The 18,455-nt window shown below is 51.8% G+C and overlaps 8 protein-coding genes across 8 annotated transcripts; 1 reads left to right on the top strand and 7 right to left on the bottom strand. All coding sequences in view use genetic code 12, as the record gives it.

The window, feature by feature from the left end:
* Positions 1–295: 295 nt before the first annotated feature.
* On the top strand, positions 296–1,936 carry MPS1 (serine/threonine/tyrosine protein kinase; the record flags this gene model as incomplete). Its single annotated transcript, XM_034153660.1, has 1 exon — positions 296–1,936. The coding sequence occupies one exon, from the start codon at positions 296–298 to the stop codon at positions 1,934–1,936; it is 1,641 nt and encodes a 546-aa protein (XP_034014026.1).
* A 344-nt stretch (positions 1,937–2,280) lies between these two features.
* Positions 2,281–2,604, bottom strand: DIURU_001147 (uncharacterized protein; the record flags this gene model as incomplete). Its single annotated transcript, XM_034153659.1, has 1 exon — positions 2,281–2,604. The coding sequence occupies one exon, from the start codon at positions 2,602–2,604 to the stop codon at positions 2,281–2,283; it is 324 nt and encodes a 107-aa protein (XP_034014025.1).
* A 483-nt stretch (positions 2,605–3,087) lies between these two features.
* On the bottom strand, positions 3,088–4,326 carry ARP2 (actin-related protein 2; the record flags this gene model as incomplete). The annotated part of the gene is made up of 2 exons (XM_034153658.1): positions 3,088–4,235; positions 4,311–4,326. The coding sequence occupies 2 exons, from the start codon at positions 4,324–4,326 to the stop codon at positions 3,088–3,090; spliced, it is 1,164 nt and encodes a 387-aa protein (XP_034014024.1).
* Positions 4,327–5,045: 719 nt separating this feature from the next.
* TOM70 (protein channel) lies at positions 5,046–6,857 on the bottom strand (the record flags this gene model as incomplete). The annotated part of the gene is made up of 1 exon (XM_034153657.1): positions 5,046–6,857. One exon carries the CDS (start codon positions 6,855–6,857, stop codon positions 5,046–5,048), a length of 1,812 nt encoding a protein of 603 aa, XP_034014023.1.
* Positions 6,858–7,780: 923 nt separating this feature from the next.
* Positions 7,781–9,388, bottom strand: DIURU_001144 (uncharacterized protein; the record flags this gene model as incomplete). Its single annotated transcript, XM_034153656.1, has 1 exon — positions 7,781–9,388. One exon carries the CDS (start codon positions 9,386–9,388, stop codon positions 7,781–7,783), a length of 1,608 nt encoding a protein of 535 aa, XP_034014022.1.
* Positions 9,389–9,793: 405 nt separating this feature from the next.
* Positions 9,794–10,732, bottom strand: NIT2 (putative hydrolase; the record flags this gene model as incomplete). Its single annotated transcript, XM_034153655.1, has 1 exon — positions 9,794–10,732. One exon carries the CDS (start codon positions 10,730–10,732, stop codon positions 9,794–9,796), a length of 939 nt encoding a protein of 312 aa, XP_034014021.1.
* Positions 10,733–11,498: 766 nt separating this feature from the next.
* DIURU_001142 (uncharacterized protein) lies at positions 11,499–11,861 on the bottom strand (the record flags this gene model as incomplete). Its single annotated transcript, XM_034153654.1, has 1 exon — positions 11,499–11,861. The coding sequence occupies one exon, from the start codon at positions 11,859–11,861 to the stop codon at positions 11,499–11,501; it is 363 nt and encodes a 120-aa protein (XP_034014020.1).
* Positions 11,862–14,062: 2,201 nt separating this feature from the next.
* On the bottom strand, positions 14,063–17,974 carry LRG1 (Lrg1p; the record flags this gene model as incomplete). Its single annotated transcript, XM_034153653.1, has 1 exon — positions 14,063–17,974. The coding sequence occupies one exon, from the start codon at positions 17,972–17,974 to the stop codon at positions 14,063–14,065; it is 3,912 nt and encodes a 1,303-aa protein (XP_034014019.1).
* Positions 17,975–18,455: the final 481 nt, after the last annotated feature.

Below are 18,455 nucleotides of genomic sequence, written 5' to 3'. Positions count from 1 at the left end.
AGGTGACGTATATATCTAGTAACCTTATTTGTCGCTCCTCTAATTTGTTAATCGAAACAGCACATGATCAACTAATCTACCGTATCTCACCAGACTCTGCTACAACAGAGGTACTTGTATACTTCATATTGTTGTTATAATCTTGACAATTCCTCCTCCCACGTTGGTTCGATTCTCAACCATCCCATTAACCATTAAATTTAGGTATACGCGATTGTTGTGATGCGCGACTCTGCTCACCCACTCCGACCATAGCTGCCCCACCCCACTTTGAGAGCCACCCTTACCTCCATGGATGTCATCGTCCACCGCATATGACGAAGACAACACCTTGCGACCGCCGCCCCTTTCAAAATACCTGTTGAGCATCCTCGGCTCGGCGGAAATGGGGATCGCGGCGCCAACATCCCTGCTACTTTCAAACCAGCGCCTACACACGCCAGCACCCGTCCCTAAGGAGATCACCCCTGAATATACTTCTAAACGGGATAAAACTCCGCTTTCCCAGCCCCGAAGAAGACGTTACGGACAAAAATTGGGCCTCCCTCCGAAGCTGAGGCCTCCCTTAGCTCCGGTGAAGATTAAACCAGTTAATCGTGAAGCTAATGGTCACGAGACTCCCATCAAAGAATCATCAAGGATAAACAACGATGAGTTTGCTGTCCCTGCGGCTAAACGACCGTCATTGGCTCCGGTCGTAGAACAACAAATACCACCAAAACATTCACCCATCCCTCAATCGCTGCCTAAACCTGAACCACATCATCAATCACCTATGGAAAACGCCGCTGCAATGGCTTCGCCGCGACCACCACCCTTAGCAATGCCTCCAGCGGCTCGTTTTGAGCCTCCTCCTCCATCACCAGCTGCGCTTAACCCTCCACCACCATTTGTCGTCTCACCCCACGATCTGTCTTCCCGCATATTCTTTGTTAATGACCGACAATATAAACCGGTAGAAGTGCTTGGCCTGGGCGGCTCATCAAAGGTGTATAAAGTGCGTGACGCCAAGCAAAACACTTGGGCTTTGAAACGGGTCAAATTCGATAAGTTTGACGACCAAATCAAACAATCATTTGCTCGAGAAATCACACTATTGCTTAAACTCGCAAAGCTGGATCGGGTAGTGTATTTACACGACTATGCCATCAATGATGATGAGCTTTACCTTGTGATGGAACTAGGGGAACGAGATTTGGCCCACATCATCCACCCCCGATTAGAAGGCCGTATTGAACCAGAAACCCATCTCCAGTTTGTGCGCTTTTACACGCTGGAAATCCTCAGTTGTCTTCGTGAAGTCCACGCCGCCGGTATTGTCCATCTGGACCTTAAACCGGCTAATTTCATCTTCATTCGAGGTAAGCTTAAAGTGATTGACTTTGGCATTGCTGACGCATTGGGCAATACCACCATGAACATCTACCGCAACCAGCAAATTGGCACTCCTAATTATATGGCCCCAGAAGCGGTGAGTGAGGCCGGAGGCCAGTGGAAGGTGGGTAAACCCAGTGACGTGTGGCTGATGGGGTGCATGGTGTACCAGATGATCTATGGCCAGCCTCCTTATGCCAATATCGAATCACGTCATCGTTTACAAGCGATTCGCAACCCTCAGCATATGATTAAGTTTAGACCCCACGGTGTTGGTGGACTTAGAGTACCACCCTCGGTGTTGGAGTTCCTTAGAGGTACCCTCGAGCGCAATCCTGACGTTCGGTGGACGGTGGAACAAGGGCTATCGCTGGCGTTTCTTCGTCCTCCCGTGATTTCAAACTCAGTGATTCGCGACATCGTCCACGAAGCCATCAACTTTGGCCACCGCCACGGCGGACGCAACTTGACGGTGGACGACTACGATCAACTAGTGGCCCTGGCGGTCCGGAAGATCAACGGTCTCGAGTGGACCTACACGGGGGTGTCTCCCGATAATTGAACCTATTTAGCATCTTACAGCATCTCATAGCATAATCGAATTAATCATTTTTGAATATATGTAGTCCAATTCCATTTCATGTCAACCCATTTTTTGTAATCACTGGGTTTCAACTAACATGTCTTACTACGGACATACCGGTGTCCAGATTGATCTGAGACAAAGACACTGGTGTCATGTTTACTACCCATGAATCATTTTGAAACAGCAGCAACCAAACCAGTTTAATAATCCAGCTAAATCAAATATTTACAGTTACCACCTAGCCGGATTAATACTACCATTATACCATGTATCCAGTACCTATATAATTACAAAACCTATATATCTTCCCAGCGTGTAAGTTACGACGTCACCAGCGGGTCGAACGATAGCGGCAGCGTGAACACGGGGTCTTGGGACTCTAGCAGCAGCATGCTGGGGTTGCCGTGGCGGCTGATCGGGTGGTCGGGCTGCGACGTGTAGTAGTAGTAGTGAGGGTAAATGCCGTTGACGGGGCCCACCAACGAGCAGGCGTCGTCAGAGTCCTCATCGAACTCGTCGGAGTCGCCATCGTAGCCGTTATCATCGCCGTCTTCCGATATGAGACCAAGGCTGAACTCTTCGGGAACCTTAGGCATTAGCAAAAACTCCGGCGGACCTCCACTTAGCGGCACTGAATCGATCATCGGTAATCGTTTGGATGTTTGAAAATAGGATTAAGTTAGACGTGTGTGGCCCCCGGGGATATTTATTTGATCCGCATGACAGCCCCACGTTGCCCCGATCGCATGCTCGAAAAGGAACGACGATATCGGCGCCAATCACGCTAAAATACGATACGGCGACGACTAGTGATCCGAGTGAAGGCTTATGGAGATACTGGGAAGAGAGTGTTAGTGACGCTGGTCGGTTTTAGCCGCTTGGCTAAGTGGTAGATAGCGGTGGGTCGCCACGTCCCCTTCGCGATGTACCCCGTGGGCAGCTTTGGTCGGTGCGGTGACGTCATTCACCTGTCAGCGCACTGTAAGCGCAATTGGCGTTGGTTGCCACTGAGCACACACATACGTTCGGCCTCTTTCCCTAATGGGAGCTTAATATAGCAAAAAAAATTGGTAACGGTTTTAATCTCAATCAATCGTGTATTTTTTGTCTCAGAATCTAAAATATGCCTACCGCGGCCCGAGCTTGTCCAACGCCCGAGCACCTTGTTCCTCCCACTCCTGGCGGGTGACCCACAAGTGGTTCTTGTCCTTCATGATGTTGGCGAGCACCGCCCCGCCGATGAACACCATGTGGCGTCTCTTGGGCGGGTCCTCGATGCGCAACTTGATGTTCTTGAGCTTGGAAGCGTCGTTGCCCAACACGCGGGTCAAGTACAATTGCTTAAGCTCCTTTTCAAGTCTCGAGGGGAGACCCGGGTACATGGACGACCCACCGGAAAGGACAATCCCCTTCATTAAGTCGGCTCTGGTGTCGACGGGACACAGCTGTAACGTGTTGAACAACATTTCGCCGACCCCTGGCAGTTCCTTACCAACAAGGTGAGGCTGGAACAAGCACTCGGGAGCCAAGTAGCGCTCGTGACCCACTTTAATCACTCTGCCATCGGGTAATTCGTACAGTTCGACGAGGGTGGTGGTCTCGTCGGCGAGCTTTTTGTCGAACTTGAGGTCGTACGACACGTAGCACAACTTCTCCTTGATTTGACGTACGGTCTCAAAGTCGGCGGTACGGTTGAACGCGTACCCACGTCCAAGCAAAAGCAGGATAAGGTGCTTGGTGACATCTCTACCGGCGACGTCAAGTCTGGTGGTCTGGTGGTTAAGCACCGTCGACTCGTACACGGGGACGATGTGGGTCACCCCGTCACCCAGGTCGACCACGACCCCCAGAGTGTGCCCTTGAGCGTAAAGGGCAAGCACTGCCTGGATGGCGACGTAAACACCGTCAAACTGGTACTTTTCAAACATGATCCGCACCATTTCCTCACGGTTTCTCAACGGGTTCATCGGCGGTTCCGTCAACAATACCTTTTGACCTTGAGTGGGTTGCTTAAGTCTTTCGTAGAACGAGTAGTCCCACAAGTGTTCCATATCCTCCCAGTTCTTGATGATCCCGTTTTCCATGGGGTAGCTCACTTCCAACAACGATCTCACCTTAGCGGCCTCGTCACCACACATGATGTCCTTGATTTCAACGTCCAGGGGCACCAACGTGTTTCGTTCTTCCGCCCGCAAGATGGGGCGGCCCACGATCGACGGGAAGGTGTGGTCGGGGAAGTTCGTCCCGGCGCGGCCGATCTTGACAAACCCTGTCCCTTGGTCAAGCACTAGCAGTTAGTAATCATTGGTTCAGCAAGTGTATAGTCGTATTCCAGCTCTGGTTTACATACCAATTGGTGTCGTCATGGTTGTGCCCGTATCGAGGTGTGGTAGGTTGAGGTGAGAGCGCACCGTGGCGAAAAAACCGCTCGGGTACCAGCCGTCACCGGTCACAGTGAGCGATATGAAATAGGGGAAAACGAAGGACTATTTGGGAGTGTCAGTGGTGTAGACTGTTTATCTTGGAATATTTGAGTAGGTCTTATAATTCTTAGATCAACTTATAGTGGGTTTGTCCTCAATCGCGGGGAATGTCACCGGTGAGCAGCAAGCTAAGCTGGAGTACCAGCGACATGTCCGAATGTCAACGCTCAGCATTTATTGGATTGACTGCAATTTCATCCGACGTAAATGCCCAATAATAACGATTTTGTGAGTAAATGTTCAAGAGTTTTATGTAGCGTTTACCAATAAATATGAGAATTAAATAAGACAACAATTTCGTTAGTGTCGACTCTTAGAAACACATATCAATTGAGACTACTTCTAGTTTTTATGTTTGTGACCATTGGAGATAGCTGACGAATTCAACTTTTCCCTTGTGATATTCTACTGTCTTGAGTACTGATAGTATTTCCATCAAGACCCCACGTCGTCACCAAATTTCATAAATATAAGAATTGAGCAATAAATACACAGACTAGGAGTTACGGTATATTGGGGGACGAGAAACTCTAAACGCCGCCATCAGCTGGACGCAGACTAACACAGTACCTTTTATCGCTATATACATTGACATTAACGCATTACATCTGAATGCCCGATTCCCGCATCACTTCGGCGATCTTCTGGGTCAACACGGGATCATTCTTGATGCGCTTTTGCATCTTGGTGGCCTCGGCAAACGACGTCGCTTGCACCTTTTCTTCGAACGAGCGCGCCAACCGCGACAGTTCTTCAAACAAGGCGATGGCTTCGTCGACTTGGTCCTTTTGCAACTTGATTTGCGCCAACGAGATGCGGGCCAATTCCGACTTAGGGTCCAATTCGCACGCCTTCACCAACAATTCCTCGGCTTCGTCGATGCGCTCGAGGTTCTCACGCGACAAGCAGGTGGCCTTGTTGATCAAGGGGAGGGCGCCGACGCTGAACACGGGCAACAGCTCTTGCAAGCGAGCGGCAATGTCGAATTGGTTGCAGGCGGCGGGGATGTCGCCGCGGTCGGCGAGAATCTCACCGTAGTAGTTGGGCACTTCAGGGGCGGTGGCAAACTTGAGCTTGGCCTCAGTGAATTTTTCGTTGGCAAGGTCGATGTTGCCGTTCTTGTAGGTGATGCACGCCAATTGGATGTAGGCGTAAACGTTCTTGGGGTTGAGTTCGCGGGCCTTGGTGAACTGGGTCTCGGCGTTGGCCAAGTCGCCCGTCAAGTAGTAGAGCTGCCCGAGGTGGTAGTAGATGTCCAGGCACTTGGGGTCCAAGTCCTCAGCGCGCTTGAAGTCCTCGAGGGCTTCCTTGTAGCTCAGCTTGTCGGCGTTGATGAGGGCACGGAACACGTACGAGCGGGGGCGGGGCTTGAGGTCGATGGCCGACTGGATGTCGACGGCGGCGGCGGCAGAGTCGTTCTTCAAGAACTTGAACGCGGCCGAGTATTCGAGAGCAACGGCGGCGATGCCGGCGTCGGCGTCACCGGACTTGACGTCCTTAAACGCTTCCACGGCCTGGTTGATCAAAGTGTCGGCCTTGTCGTAGCCGTCAACGGTGTTGCCGTTGATCGCTTGCAACGCTTCGTACATGTACTTGGCGCCGCCTTCGGACTCGGCGCTGATGCCTTCGGGGTTAGTCTCTTCGACGAAAGCGCCGAAGAACGAGCCGATGGTGGCGGCGGAGGGGAGCTGCAATTCCTTAGGCGCCAGCTCGACGATCTTGATTGAGTGCTTCTTCAACACTCTTTCCAACACCTGTTCGATCAGCTTGTTCAGGAAGCCGCCGTAGATGGTCAAGGCAGTCAAGTCGAACATCGAGTCCTCGTACTTCTCGAGGATCTCGTAGGAGTTGGCCCGGCGCAACACGCACTTGGTGTAGTCGGGCTTCAACTTGATGGCGGCGGAGGTGTCCTTGATGACGTTTTCGTGGTCTTCAAGGGCGGCGTAGCACGCCAGCCGGTTCAGGTAGAAGATGGGGTCCTGCTTCAATTGCAAGGCGGCGGAGTAGTAGGCGATGGCTTCGTCGTAGCGCTTGTGCTTGAATTCGGAGTTACCGTCCTCTTTAAGCGCCAACGCCCACGCGTCCTTGTCGGCGTCGGACAACGAGGCAATGACGTCATCGGTCAACGCCGGGAGCCCCTTAGCGTCGACGGGGTAAGCCCGTTCCTTTTTAGCGGTGGTGGCGTCGGTGGCGGCGCCGGTGGCGGGTTCAGGGGAGGCGCTCTTGGCCAGCTTCTTCTTCTTGTTCTTCTTCTTCTTCTTGGCGGCGGCGTCATCCTCGGGCGCCGGCGCCGGCGGCTGCGCGCCGCTCAGCTGGGTGTACACGTAGTACGCAGACACGGCAGCGATCAGCGCCAACGCCGTGACGGTGAGCGCCGTCTTGTTCTTGGCGATAAAGCTCTTAGCGTTATCCATGGTGGTGAAGACGGTTTGAGTGGGAAACAATTTTTCACTGGTGGAAAAAGTGCGGTGGCAGTGTGCAGGATAGCAACGCCACCCCCACTAATCGCTACTATGGAAGCCAGTCGATGGTGCCATGGGAACGCTTAATGGCACCAAAAGGGAAGAGCTAAGAATATGATTTGAATTCGTGAGCTAGTTTGGTGGCCTGGATTCCTTAGAACTATCGATAATGAGCTCGTTTTGATGGCTAAGGGGGTGATGTGGGTCGGATCAGATAAAGTCAATAGTTGTCCGATTCAGAGATAACCATCTTAGATGTAGTCTGGAGAAAATGACTAGGCTATGATTAGCGAGAAATCTAACAGCAGTGCGACATCGGAGCGCCAGCCCAGCGTAAGGCTCCGCCAAGGTCTGCGAATGTTCTAGAAAGTGGGACTTGGGATCAACCGAGGCTCTGGAAGTCAAAATTCGGGTTTTTCATGATGAAAGTAAACCTTACGTAAATAAAGAATCTACACTCATTTGTTTTAAGTAGTTTATTTGGGTATACCGATCGAGTAGTTTATTCGTACAGTGGTGATATCATCGAGCATCCAGGGAAGCATGTCGTCCTTGCTACCGGAGGTCACGGGCGCTGCCAAAGGTTATCGGGGTATGCTTAGGGTATCGTCGTAACTCGGCATCACAAAGCTGCTTCGTAACCACGCTGCATCAACTTAAGCTTTAGTCTTCAGATACCGATAACCTTAACCCACCATACAGGTCATTTAACAATTTGATGAGAAGGAGAAGAGGACGGCCTCTAAAGATAATTACAGTTACACTTCCATTAGATGATTGTCGACTGGATATTCGAGCTCCTACAGTTTTCCTTTCGGGTATGTATTGCCATCTAGGCGATCATGACTATAAAACAAACTAATAAACTAGGGAAACTAAGAGAAGAAAATCGACTTGAAGTTGAACAACACCTGGACGAAGAACGAGAAGGTGATCGACGAGTTCTTGGAGCTCGAGAAGAGGTCGGTGATGACCCTGGTGACGATGCCCAGCGACGACGCCGCCGAGAGGATTCTCAGCAAAGAAAGAGCGTCCTGGTCAATGGCGGCCTTCACCGTCTTGAGGTCAAAGTCGTGCATCTCGCTGTCGGCGAACAACGAGTAGGCAACCAGCACCCCGAAGCCCGACTTTTGCAACGACACACAGATGTCATCGAACGAACCCGCCAAGTTGATGGCGTTAAGGAGCCCGGTGAACAACGTCTTTTGAGCGTTGTCCAAGATCCCCATCAACGTCTTGGTGACACCAGTGACGACTTGGCCAACACCGTCGAAGATACCGGACACCACACCACCGACACCGGAAACGATACCGCCAACCACTTGGCCAACACCGTCAACCACACCACCAACACCCGAGATGATGCCACCGATGATGTTACCGAAGATACCGGCGGGTGCCACGGTGACGACTTGGCCGGCGGTGTTGGAAACGGTGACGGGGGCAGGGTTGTTGCCTTGCAATTGGTTGAACATCTTGATGGCGTCAGCGGCAGCCAGTTCCCCGGTGGGGATGGCGTTGGCGTCGAAAGTGGGCAAGGGAGCGTTGGTGTTGACACCGGCAGCGGTGGCCAATTCACCGGCTTGTTGAGCCACCGAGGCCGAGTTGGGGGGAGCCACCGAGATACCCAGCGACACCGACCCTTGGGCGGGGACAGCCGAGGCGGTGATCTTCAGTTCACCCAAGTTGGTGACGGCCGAGCCCGAGAGAACAATGGCGGGGACGGTACCGGTTTGACTCGATCTGGGAGGAGCAGGGGTAGGGGGAGGAGTGGCACCTTGCTGAGTCTGTTGAGTCTGTTGCTGTTGTTGTTGGGCGGTGGCGGTGGCGGTGGCCTTGGTGGTGGGAGTAGACTGCTGCTGAGTCGACCCCGACGAGCCCGACGAGCCCCAGCCGAAGATGTTTTGGATCCCGTTCCAGATGGAGCCGAAGATGTCACGCTTGGCGAACCCGTCGCGCTTCATGAAGGCGTCACGCTTGAACTTGATGATCCCTTGAGTGAACAAAGCCTTACCCACTTTGACAAGCCCCTTGAAGGCTTCCATGTGGGTAAAGAGCATCAACACAATGTCGGTAGCCAAGCCGGAGTCGGCAGCGGCCTTAAGCAACTTGCCCAAGTCTTGGGTCTTGATAAACGACACCACCGCCTGGATGGTGGTCAGCTGAGTGACAGGGTTAGTGGCGAAGCCCTTGATTAATTGGACACCGGCACCGGTCTTGTTCATCGAGAGGAAAAGATCGGTCAAGACCTTGACTTCTCTCTTGGCAAGCACATCGACGTCGTAGTAGCCTTCTTCGATCCCCCGTTGGACGAGGGCCCAGTTCTCTTCGACATCACGAGGGATCTCCATGCCGATATCCCGGGCGAATAAGTCGTTGAGGAACGTGAGCTGAGTGTCCTCTTCCACCGTTTGCACGGGGAGGGCGAACGTGAACGCGGCAAGCACCACGAGGAACACCAGTTGGAGTATGCCGAATCTCATGGTGGAACTGCTTGTAGGTTGTTGGAAAGATGAAGAGGCGATACCGACGCTTTTATAAACATTGGGATTAAGCCCTTTGCGGTGGGTGGGTGCAAATGGCAATAACCCGGTGCGTTTTGCGGGCATGACGCACGAAGCTGCATTGCCCTAATTAGGCAGGCGTACAAGGTTGCACTGGGATCATTAGCCTCGTAAAGAAGTGCCGGCGAAGATGGGCAGTCGGCTCCGGGCTCAGCATACCGCTTCCAGCAAAAGTCGCGCCGGTGTCATCTTTACCGCAAACGGCAATGATGGGGCTGTCGCTGCTGCTACAAACCACCGTTGGTGGGTTTTACGGGGGTCGATACGGGCTGGCTATTATGCTTATTATTCGTTCGGGGTATTTCCCGGTGTTTGTCGTGTTTGCTACTCGACGGTAAATTTGCGACGGTGATCGAGTAACGGCATGTTTGTACGCACGGTGGCAACGTGGTCGGGGTCGAGATCGGCCACAATCAACTGGTAGTAGTCGCCGTCACCATCGATATCTTGGGATAAGTCTTCGTCGTAGCACTTGCCTTCGGCTACAATTTCACCCCAGGGCCCCACTATAAGCGAGTTCCCGTACGACTGACGCTTCTTCTTTGGCGGCAGGGGGGTTTCTGGAACGCCAAGTGCAGCGGCGCTGTCGTCGCCTCCGACACCAGCATCGACGTCATGCACCCCGCACTGGGCGGCCATAACCACGTACAGCTGGGAGTCGAGGGCTCTGGCCTTGCCGAGCAGTTGCCAGTGGGCTGCTCCCGTCACCGTGGTGAACGCTGACGGGAACGTGACGATATTGGCCCCGTGTTGGCGGAGAGCCAATGCCACTTCGGGAAAGCGGATATCGTAACACACCGCGAGGCCCACAGAAAAAGGTGACTGACCTACGGCAAACGGCTTCACGAGTGTTGTCCCGGGCTCAACTGCTTTTGATTCCATAAGGATAGGCCCGTTGGGAACGTTGACATCATAAAGATGGATTTTTTGATACGAGTGGGCCACGGTGCCGTCGGGCTCGATCCAGAGGTGGACGTTTTTGATGCGGGCGTCGGCAGTAGCTCCTGGCTCGTGCACCCCGATCGATACCCTCATATCGCTATTGGCCTGGCGCAAGTGGTGGCGGACATCGTCGACAAACCGAGCCAGGTGCTGGGCTAACGCAATCAGATGAGCAGCGTTGCGCCCAAGATAGTCACTGGCTTCAGGTAGGAAAAGCACTTGAGCCTTAGCCTTGACCGCTTGGTCAATGAGCTTATTCACCACCCGAGCATTGGCGAGCGGGTTCAGCAGCGAGCAAAGCTGTCCCACGGCAATCCTCATTTGATCCGTTAGTTTCAAGTTTTGGTGTGACGTGACGCTGAATCGTTGCTAGGGGGCGTATAACTGGTGTTTGCGTATGGCAAAGGTATGGGGCGTATGGCTGAGTCACAATAGGGGGGGCAGGCGTACGACTAAACACCGCAAAGTGCGCGCGAGTCAACTGAGGGGTTTACACAGGTAGACAGGCCTTTTGATCGCAAAAAATGCGAAGGGCTACCATATCATCGCCAAGGCCACACACGTAAAATGCCACCTTCCAGGGAGCCGTTAAAAAAGTTTAATTTTTTTGCCGATTTTTCTTTCGCTTTGTGCTGTAGGTTTAAGATTTAGGCTACACATTGTCTAGGCGTTCGGTTGTTGGCGGATATGTGGGGTAGGGGGGGATGGAAAATTTGTTCGGCATTTCCGGGCGGGGTTGGTGGAGACGAGACCATTTAGTCATATAGTGTTTGATTTTGGGTAATATGAGTGAATAAAAATTCCCTTTGCAACTGGGAGGGTGGGTGTACGGCGCTAACCCTGGGGGTCACTGCTCCAATTTCATATTTTTAGTCACATTTCCCAATGCGGGAATTTTTCGCGATTTCGTCACTGAGCCAAATGCCCATTATCTCCCCCAATTACGGGGCAAATATCGACATTGCCTTCGTTTCAACCTCGATGTTGAAAAACAGCCCCTTCGGCAAAAATGTTTCGTGTAATTGGTGTCATGAATAATGGGTCACTAGAGGGAGGGTCACTAAAGGGAGGGTCACTAAAGGGCGAACTATTCTTGCTCACACGAATTCACTCTATCGATCCACTGCTCAATGTAGGTAGTCTCAGGCGCCGGCTTGGTCTGGGTAGCGGCGTTTTTGGCGTCAGGGTGAGGGGGGGCGCTGTCGTCAGTGGACGACTCCAAAAGAGTGTCTGACGGCTGGGTCAGCGGAAGCTGGTGGAGGAACAGCTCGAGAATGGCGTTCTGGCGTTTGTTGATGGCGACAAGCAGGCGGATTGCTTCGGTCAACGCCACGACGTCGCTGACCTCGCTGCTTGCGCCCTTGAAGGATGAGGGGGAAGGACGGGCCTCGCCGGCGGGGTTACCGGGGTCAAAAGCGTCCGTCGAAGGTAAAGGGGGTGACGGAGGCATGGATGAAAGCCGTTGGCACTAATGGTTCATCAACGGGAAGTAATGTGGCGAAAACCCAGGGGTTAATGGTTGCGGGTGGAACGTCGTAGAAGTGTGTCAAAAGAAAAGATAAAATGAGTGGATAAAAAACGACACAAAACCTGGGTTGTCCTGCGTCAATGTGAGACATTCTCCGGGCCCAGCACCAATTTAGCAGGAAAAAGGGGTAAATGGCACGGCTAACTCTAGCGAAATGTCAACATTTACTTTCAAGTTATCTAGAGGGATGGCCTGCTTCATTTTTCCATTGATGTGATGGTGGTGGGCACGTGCCGTATGGTCGAGAAGTGAGACATACACACAGCCCAGAGTAAACATGTGCCGCATGACATCAGACTACAGATAACATTCCGATGACAGACTCGTGAATAGAGTCGGATAACTGTATAACGCGTGGACACAATGTGCTGTAGGTTAAAGAAAACATCTGTTTCTCGTAGAGCAATGCCTATTCGAGTGCTGGTGACGTTAATTACATCGCAGTTCATCTAGTTATCGTTTTCGCTGCCAGGTCCCTAAAGTTGCTCTACCGCAGCGCGGGTACTCTAATGAGCGTAAACTCGGAATTTACAAGCATCTAACGGGCCGATGTCGGAACTAAATTCCTGTGAGAGATGCCCTGTTTTCACTCATTAGGGTTTTCAGAAAAGGATTTTACAGAGTCCACACTCTAGTGAGTTCCAGTTTGTGGGAAAGCATTACACTTGGAGATTCGATAAATGTCTCTCAGTTTCGTAATTACACGAGTGTAAAGCAAAAATACTCCATCACGTACGGCATTATCCTCATGTGAACGATGAGTTGGAGATGGCAGTGAAAACAAAAGGCGTTGTCGTCTATTGTGTTACTCGGTTTAAACCGTTCGTCAATCTTTTAATTTCATCCACTCTCTCATCTCCACGTTTGCGTAGAGTTTTCATAAAAATTTCTTGCTCCAAAATTTTCAATTAGCCATCAAATCGATACCGGAGACAGTTTGCTCAAGAAGCATAACACTTCACCTATTCTTCCAACGTCTCTAACTCAACTCGTGTTCAGTTGTATGTTTGGTTGTGCGATGAGTAGCCCACTAATGGTTACGGCATTACTCATAGTGCAACTGTTGCTGATCAATTCTTACTGCATCATCATCAATTAATAGTCATCAGCAGATTCAGCTTGCAAACATGCATTCATTTACGTGATTGTCTTGAAATAATCGGTAATCTCCGAGAGATCGAGCAACATCTCCGAGATCAGTTTTCATTCGAATGACCGCCAGCGTCATCATCAAGTCAGGTCCTTCACAGTAAAAGTCATTTGAATGATCTGATCTCTCCCAAATTTAATCTCACTCCAAAATGGGCAGTAGTTATTGCGAGTTGTGGCTTTTTCACAAATTATTGCCAATACTCAATGGATCTCCGTCAAAATCAAATACTATAAGGCTATATGCATCTATACTAACCTATGGAAAATATGTAGGTCCATCATAAGAGATACCGGGCAAATTCCGATGGTAATAAATAATCTGCCATTCTTAGTATTCTACCAATCTGCACAAATCTGTTGTATAATTCCAGAAGATTCACTGTGTTCTCGTAAAAATCCGGCAAAAAAGAAAGGCGGGATATCGAGATCAGAACCGACTTAAGACATGTCAATATCCAGCTGTTGATAACTTGCTTAGCTTGGTTCCAATTCCAACGTCCCGCCGAGTTTAAGTACTTACGAAGTTACGGTCTACTTTAGGATTACCCACGAGCCAATTTGGACAACCGTAACTCTGAAACTTAGCATACCCAAGCCGAGGCGTGGGAACGCCTCGTCTTTAATGCCTGTTCACGTTCTAACATAATTATAGTGACGTGCGTCCTTGCCCAGTTACCTGTCAAACAGATATCAGACCAAATCCTCGTTTGTCGTCACTTTCGGGGTAAATGCCCTGCATAGAGGTATTGGACCTAAGTCAAGATCGCACTTCATACATCAAAATCAGAAATGGTTCTGTAGTCTAGTTGGTTATGACGCATGCTTCACACGCATGAGGTCCCCGGATCGAGCCCGGGCAGAATCACTTTTTTGCAACTCATCTTCCAACTTCTATTAACAGGGGATCCAAGGATCTATTGCGTCTTTCTCTCTTTGAGTCTACAAGTGATCTATGTCATTAGTCGTTGCTATTAATACATTTGACCCTCGGCGCTCTGTTCCACGCGCTGGGTATTACCCCTAAGCACATAGTTCAGACGAACCTCGGGGAATTCGTCATAGCTATCGTCCTCTTGTGCCAACAACAGAACGGTACGCTCAAACGGTTTAGGATGCTCTTTTAGCGTCTTGTCTATACGAGCACAAATCTCCTTCGTCGATAAGGTCTCAGTTTTATCAAAGCCACACTTCTCGTAAAACGTCATCAAGTCATGGGGGACCATCAGCAACTCTTCGTGTTGCTCAATCATCTGGTTAAGCACCTCAATCGCATAAAAGAACCCTTCGCCACGTACGTGAATGCCGTCCTCGGGCAGCAGACCCGCCGCTGGTTTAGCGAAAAGCACATTAGGAGCGATCACGGTGGCCAAGTTGTGGATGTCCATCTTCAGCCCAGTTTCTTCGTCAATCTCGGCAAACAGCGCCACCCAAGAAAAGAAGTACAAAAGCACTTCCACAAGGTTACGGTGACTCCGCGGTAACATACAATAGCATAATTGAAGCACTCGCTTGCGTAATCCTGCACTCTTCTGATGCTGCGATAAGATCCACAAGTCGTAAAGACCGAATGTGAGTAATGGGTTAGGCAATTCACGCAACCATTTCTTCATCAATGCCGCCAACTGGACCGCGCTTTGATTGGCGAAATCCGGCAGGCGATCGGGCAGCTTGTTGATGGCATCGGTCAATTCCCGCAACTTCTTGATGTTACCGTTAAGCCGGAAGATACCTTCTACCAGCATGTCCTTTTGCTTCAACGCCAGGATAACGTCGTCAACGAAGATGGGGATGCGAAGCTTGCATGGCCCTACCCCCAAGTCCAGATCGGTGCCGTACTTTTTAGTGAGGTCAACAAGTTCAACGGCAAACACTCCCTGATCTTTAGGGGTCTTCTCAGCGCCAAATCTCAACTTTTCCCAGAAAGTTTGCGGCTTCTTGGTTTGGATGATTGGCAACAATTCGTCACGCAGAGTGCCAAACAGATGGCAAAAAGCTTCGATGGCAATATGGCGCATCACCCAGTGTTCCTCTTTCAGCAACTCAGAGTAGTAGGTGCGCTTCTTGGTCACGGGAGCTTCAGGCACTGCAGGTTCCAGTTCTTGGCCCAAGATCTCGTTGAGATGCAGCGTCGGGTTGATTTGGTCTTTACCCAGATGAGCTCTCACTGGCTTGAGCGGCTTCAGGCGCTGGTATAACGAATTGTGATGCTTGTAGGCATTAGGCCGTTGTTCACGAGCTTGTTCCGCGGCGACGATACGAGGGATATCGTCCAACGTCAACAGTTTTTCGTTTTTAAGCATATCGGTAGTGCGATCCAAGTGAGCTTGATGAGTACCTTCTTCTTCGCGGATTTTGAGTACGGGCTTACCCTTCAAATTGAATTGGTCATCTTCAGGGGTAAGCGCGTTGTACAGAAGCAACAGCGTCTGCAGCACCTTGCGCTGGCCCAACTCCGACACCAGAAGTTCGTCATCTTGATCACGTTTGGCTTTGTCGGCCTCGGGAGCCTCCACAATCACAGATCTCCGAGCGTTTTGCTTGATCAGACCCGAAAGCTTATGCGATTGACGGCGGGCGCGAAGTCGAGTAACATCATCGAGCGTCTTGGTGTAGCCTTCAACGGCTTCGTCACCATGCTTCAGAACCAGCAATTGTCGCAACACGCGCTGTTGTTCAGCAGCGATGCCGCCAAAGTTGACCTTCATCGCTGCTCTCAGACGGGCGAGGGCAATTTTAAGCAAATACACCAATTGTTCAAGATCGGTGACACGATCAAACCCACCGGTATGTTCTTCAACACAGTTGCGGCAAAGGGCTACCAGGGCGGCAGTGTCATAGCCGGCCTGAGCATATTCCAGAGAAGGGATAGGTCGATGGCAGTTGCCACAATTGAAACATTGTGGGTGCCAACGCTTATTGTGCTCACGGTGACGAATACACAGCTTCTCAATCAGCTTCTGGCACAGTGTACACGCGTCGGTCAGATTAGGAGGTACCGCGAGCTTCTGGGCGATAAAGCTGAGCTTGGAATCATCAACTGGCAGATTGACTCGATCGCCGACGTCATCGGACAACTGTTCATGGCTCCGCATCACCCCGAGGAACGCATCGATGGCCTCGGTCAGGCCAAGCATGCGGTTAACGGCGAGGGCGTTGTATAAACCAGTACGGATAAGCAACTTGAGGTAGTGAGCACAGCCGGTGATCACCAGTAGAAGCTCGGTCAGAAGCGTCCCCAGTTGCGAAATGTGCACCGATTTGCGGAGAATAGCTAAGTAGCTCATAATCTTACCCAGAATGTTTCTTGGTTCCTTGCGAAGTTGTTGGAATGGCACATGATCATCTTCCAGATCCAGCGGAGGCTCGATGGTCTGTTGCACCCGTTCCAGTTGCTGAAGCGCAAGTACGCGGTCCATTGCCTTGAACAAAATCTCCACATTGAGGATAAGCTTACCGGTAGCCAAGATTCCTTGAGCCTGATTAGAGATATGAGCATTGAGTAACATGTCCAGGATATTGGCAGCAGTAGCCTCTTCGTACCCTGAAAGCGTGAGCCAACATTGCATCACCACAATTTCAATTTGCAGCTCGATGGCATAAAGAAGCTTGGGGTCATCATCACCAGCGTTACCCTGTTTAAGGTCATTAAGCACCTGTTGAGGGTGAAGAATGCCGTACTTCTGCTTGAGCCCTACCTGATCGGTTTCAATCAGCACGTTCCAGAACTTGTGCACCATGTAACACTCAGGATGCCACTGTTGGTTGCGGCCACCACGGTATAACTCGACGAATTGCTTGACGATGCTCAGATGACAGCCTTCACACTTCGCGGCAAATTGACGCAGGTAGTGGAAGTGACAATAGATGTTATTGTCATGCTCGTAGTACAGTTCATCCGCCTCGAACACTTTGTGGCATACTGCACATTTGAAGTGTTCAAGGTGGTACTTGTTGCCCAACGCGGTGATGTACGGTCCTCGTAACGCCTTATTGCAGGTGAAGCAAATGAGGTCAAGCCGCTTGAAGTAATCGTACTCACAGAGAGCTACGAGCAGCAGCTCATCGCCGGGGCTAAGCTCGTAAGGGAAAAACTTAGCCAGACACGGCTTGTTACACTGATGGCAGCAAAAGCAGTCGACGTGGAAGGGGAGGTTAAGCGCACGCACAAACTGGCCGGTGATCTCTCCTTTACACGCATGACACACTTTCCGCGACTTTTTGCGCACCAGGCGTCGCCGAGAGGGGTTGTTGGTGGTGTTGGTGGAGAGAGTATTGTTAGGAGCTGAGGGAGCGGTGGTGGTCTGTGTGGGAGGGAGCAACTGAGGGATCACGCTCAGGGATGTTTGCTGGACAAGCGGCGGCGCTCGCGGTCGTGGCGTGGAGTCTTTGGTTGCCTCTCTCAGAAGGTCTCGCAGCGTGTCGCTGCTGCTTGCAGCAGAGACGTCGGGTCCCGGTGTCAGTCGTTCCAGCCAACTTGACTGAGTGTTATTGGTGGTGGTGGTGGTGGACGAGGTGGTGGGTACCAGCAGCGACAGCGTCGGTTTGTGGATGTGAATTTTCGGGTTAGGGTTCAGATGCTGGCGCGGACGTGCCGTCGGTGGTGGGGCAGCAGCTGCCTGCGGTGGACGAGGACCGGCGGGACCGCGATCGGCGGGGGTGGTGTAAAACTGGAATCCGTAGGGTTGGCTCACGGGTTTGCGGGTGTGAGCTTCACTAGGAGCGAGAGGATCATCGGTGGCAGATATGGTAGGCGCTATCGGCAGGATCGCCATCAGATGGCGGTGCAGGGCTCGCGTTGGCGGCGGCAGCGGCGTGGTGCCAAAGTCGAACTCGTCCATGGGAGGGTTTGCTGCCGGTGGTGCCAGCGGCGACGGGTTCGGCATTGGCGGGATGAGCTGAGTCCACAGCAGCGGCGGTCGGTCGTGGCGGATCGGCTGGAACAGCCCTGGCAGGGCCAGCTGGCGCAGCAGCGGCGAGAGAGCATGAGTCTGCGAGTGTGAGCGAGCGTGTTGGAAGTGGAACAGCAGGCCCAGCAGCAGCAGCATCGGCAGGGGCTGGGGCAGCTGGCGCTGGTGGTGGTGGTCAGGCATCGGCGAGTGGTTGCGGGCGGGTGCCGGTTGCTGATCGCTGACGGCCACCCCCGGGGGGAGTTGAAGCATGGAGTGGGAGCGGAAGCCTGGGTCGACGTGGTCACGGACTTTGGGGGAGGGCTAACGACACGCCAGTAAGCAGAAGGAGGCGGGGTTCCGACACGAGGAGAGGATAATGAGCCACAAATAAGTGGGGAATAAACGGCTGGGGCGAAAACGTCGGGAGGGCTCAGCGCCGAAACGGTGTATAGGAATAACCACGCAGTTGACAACA

Source organism: Diutina rugosa (genome assembly GCF_008704595.1).
Source record: "Diutina rugosa strain CBS 613 chromosome Unknown scaffold24_size174625, whole genome shotgun sequence".
NCBI classification, from domain to species: domain Eukaryota; kingdom Fungi; phylum Ascomycota; class Pichiomycetes; order Serinales; family Debaryomycetaceae; genus Diutina; species Diutina rugosa.
Note: the sequence above shows the minus strand (reverse complement) of the source record. Positions and strands in the feature narration are given on the sequence as shown.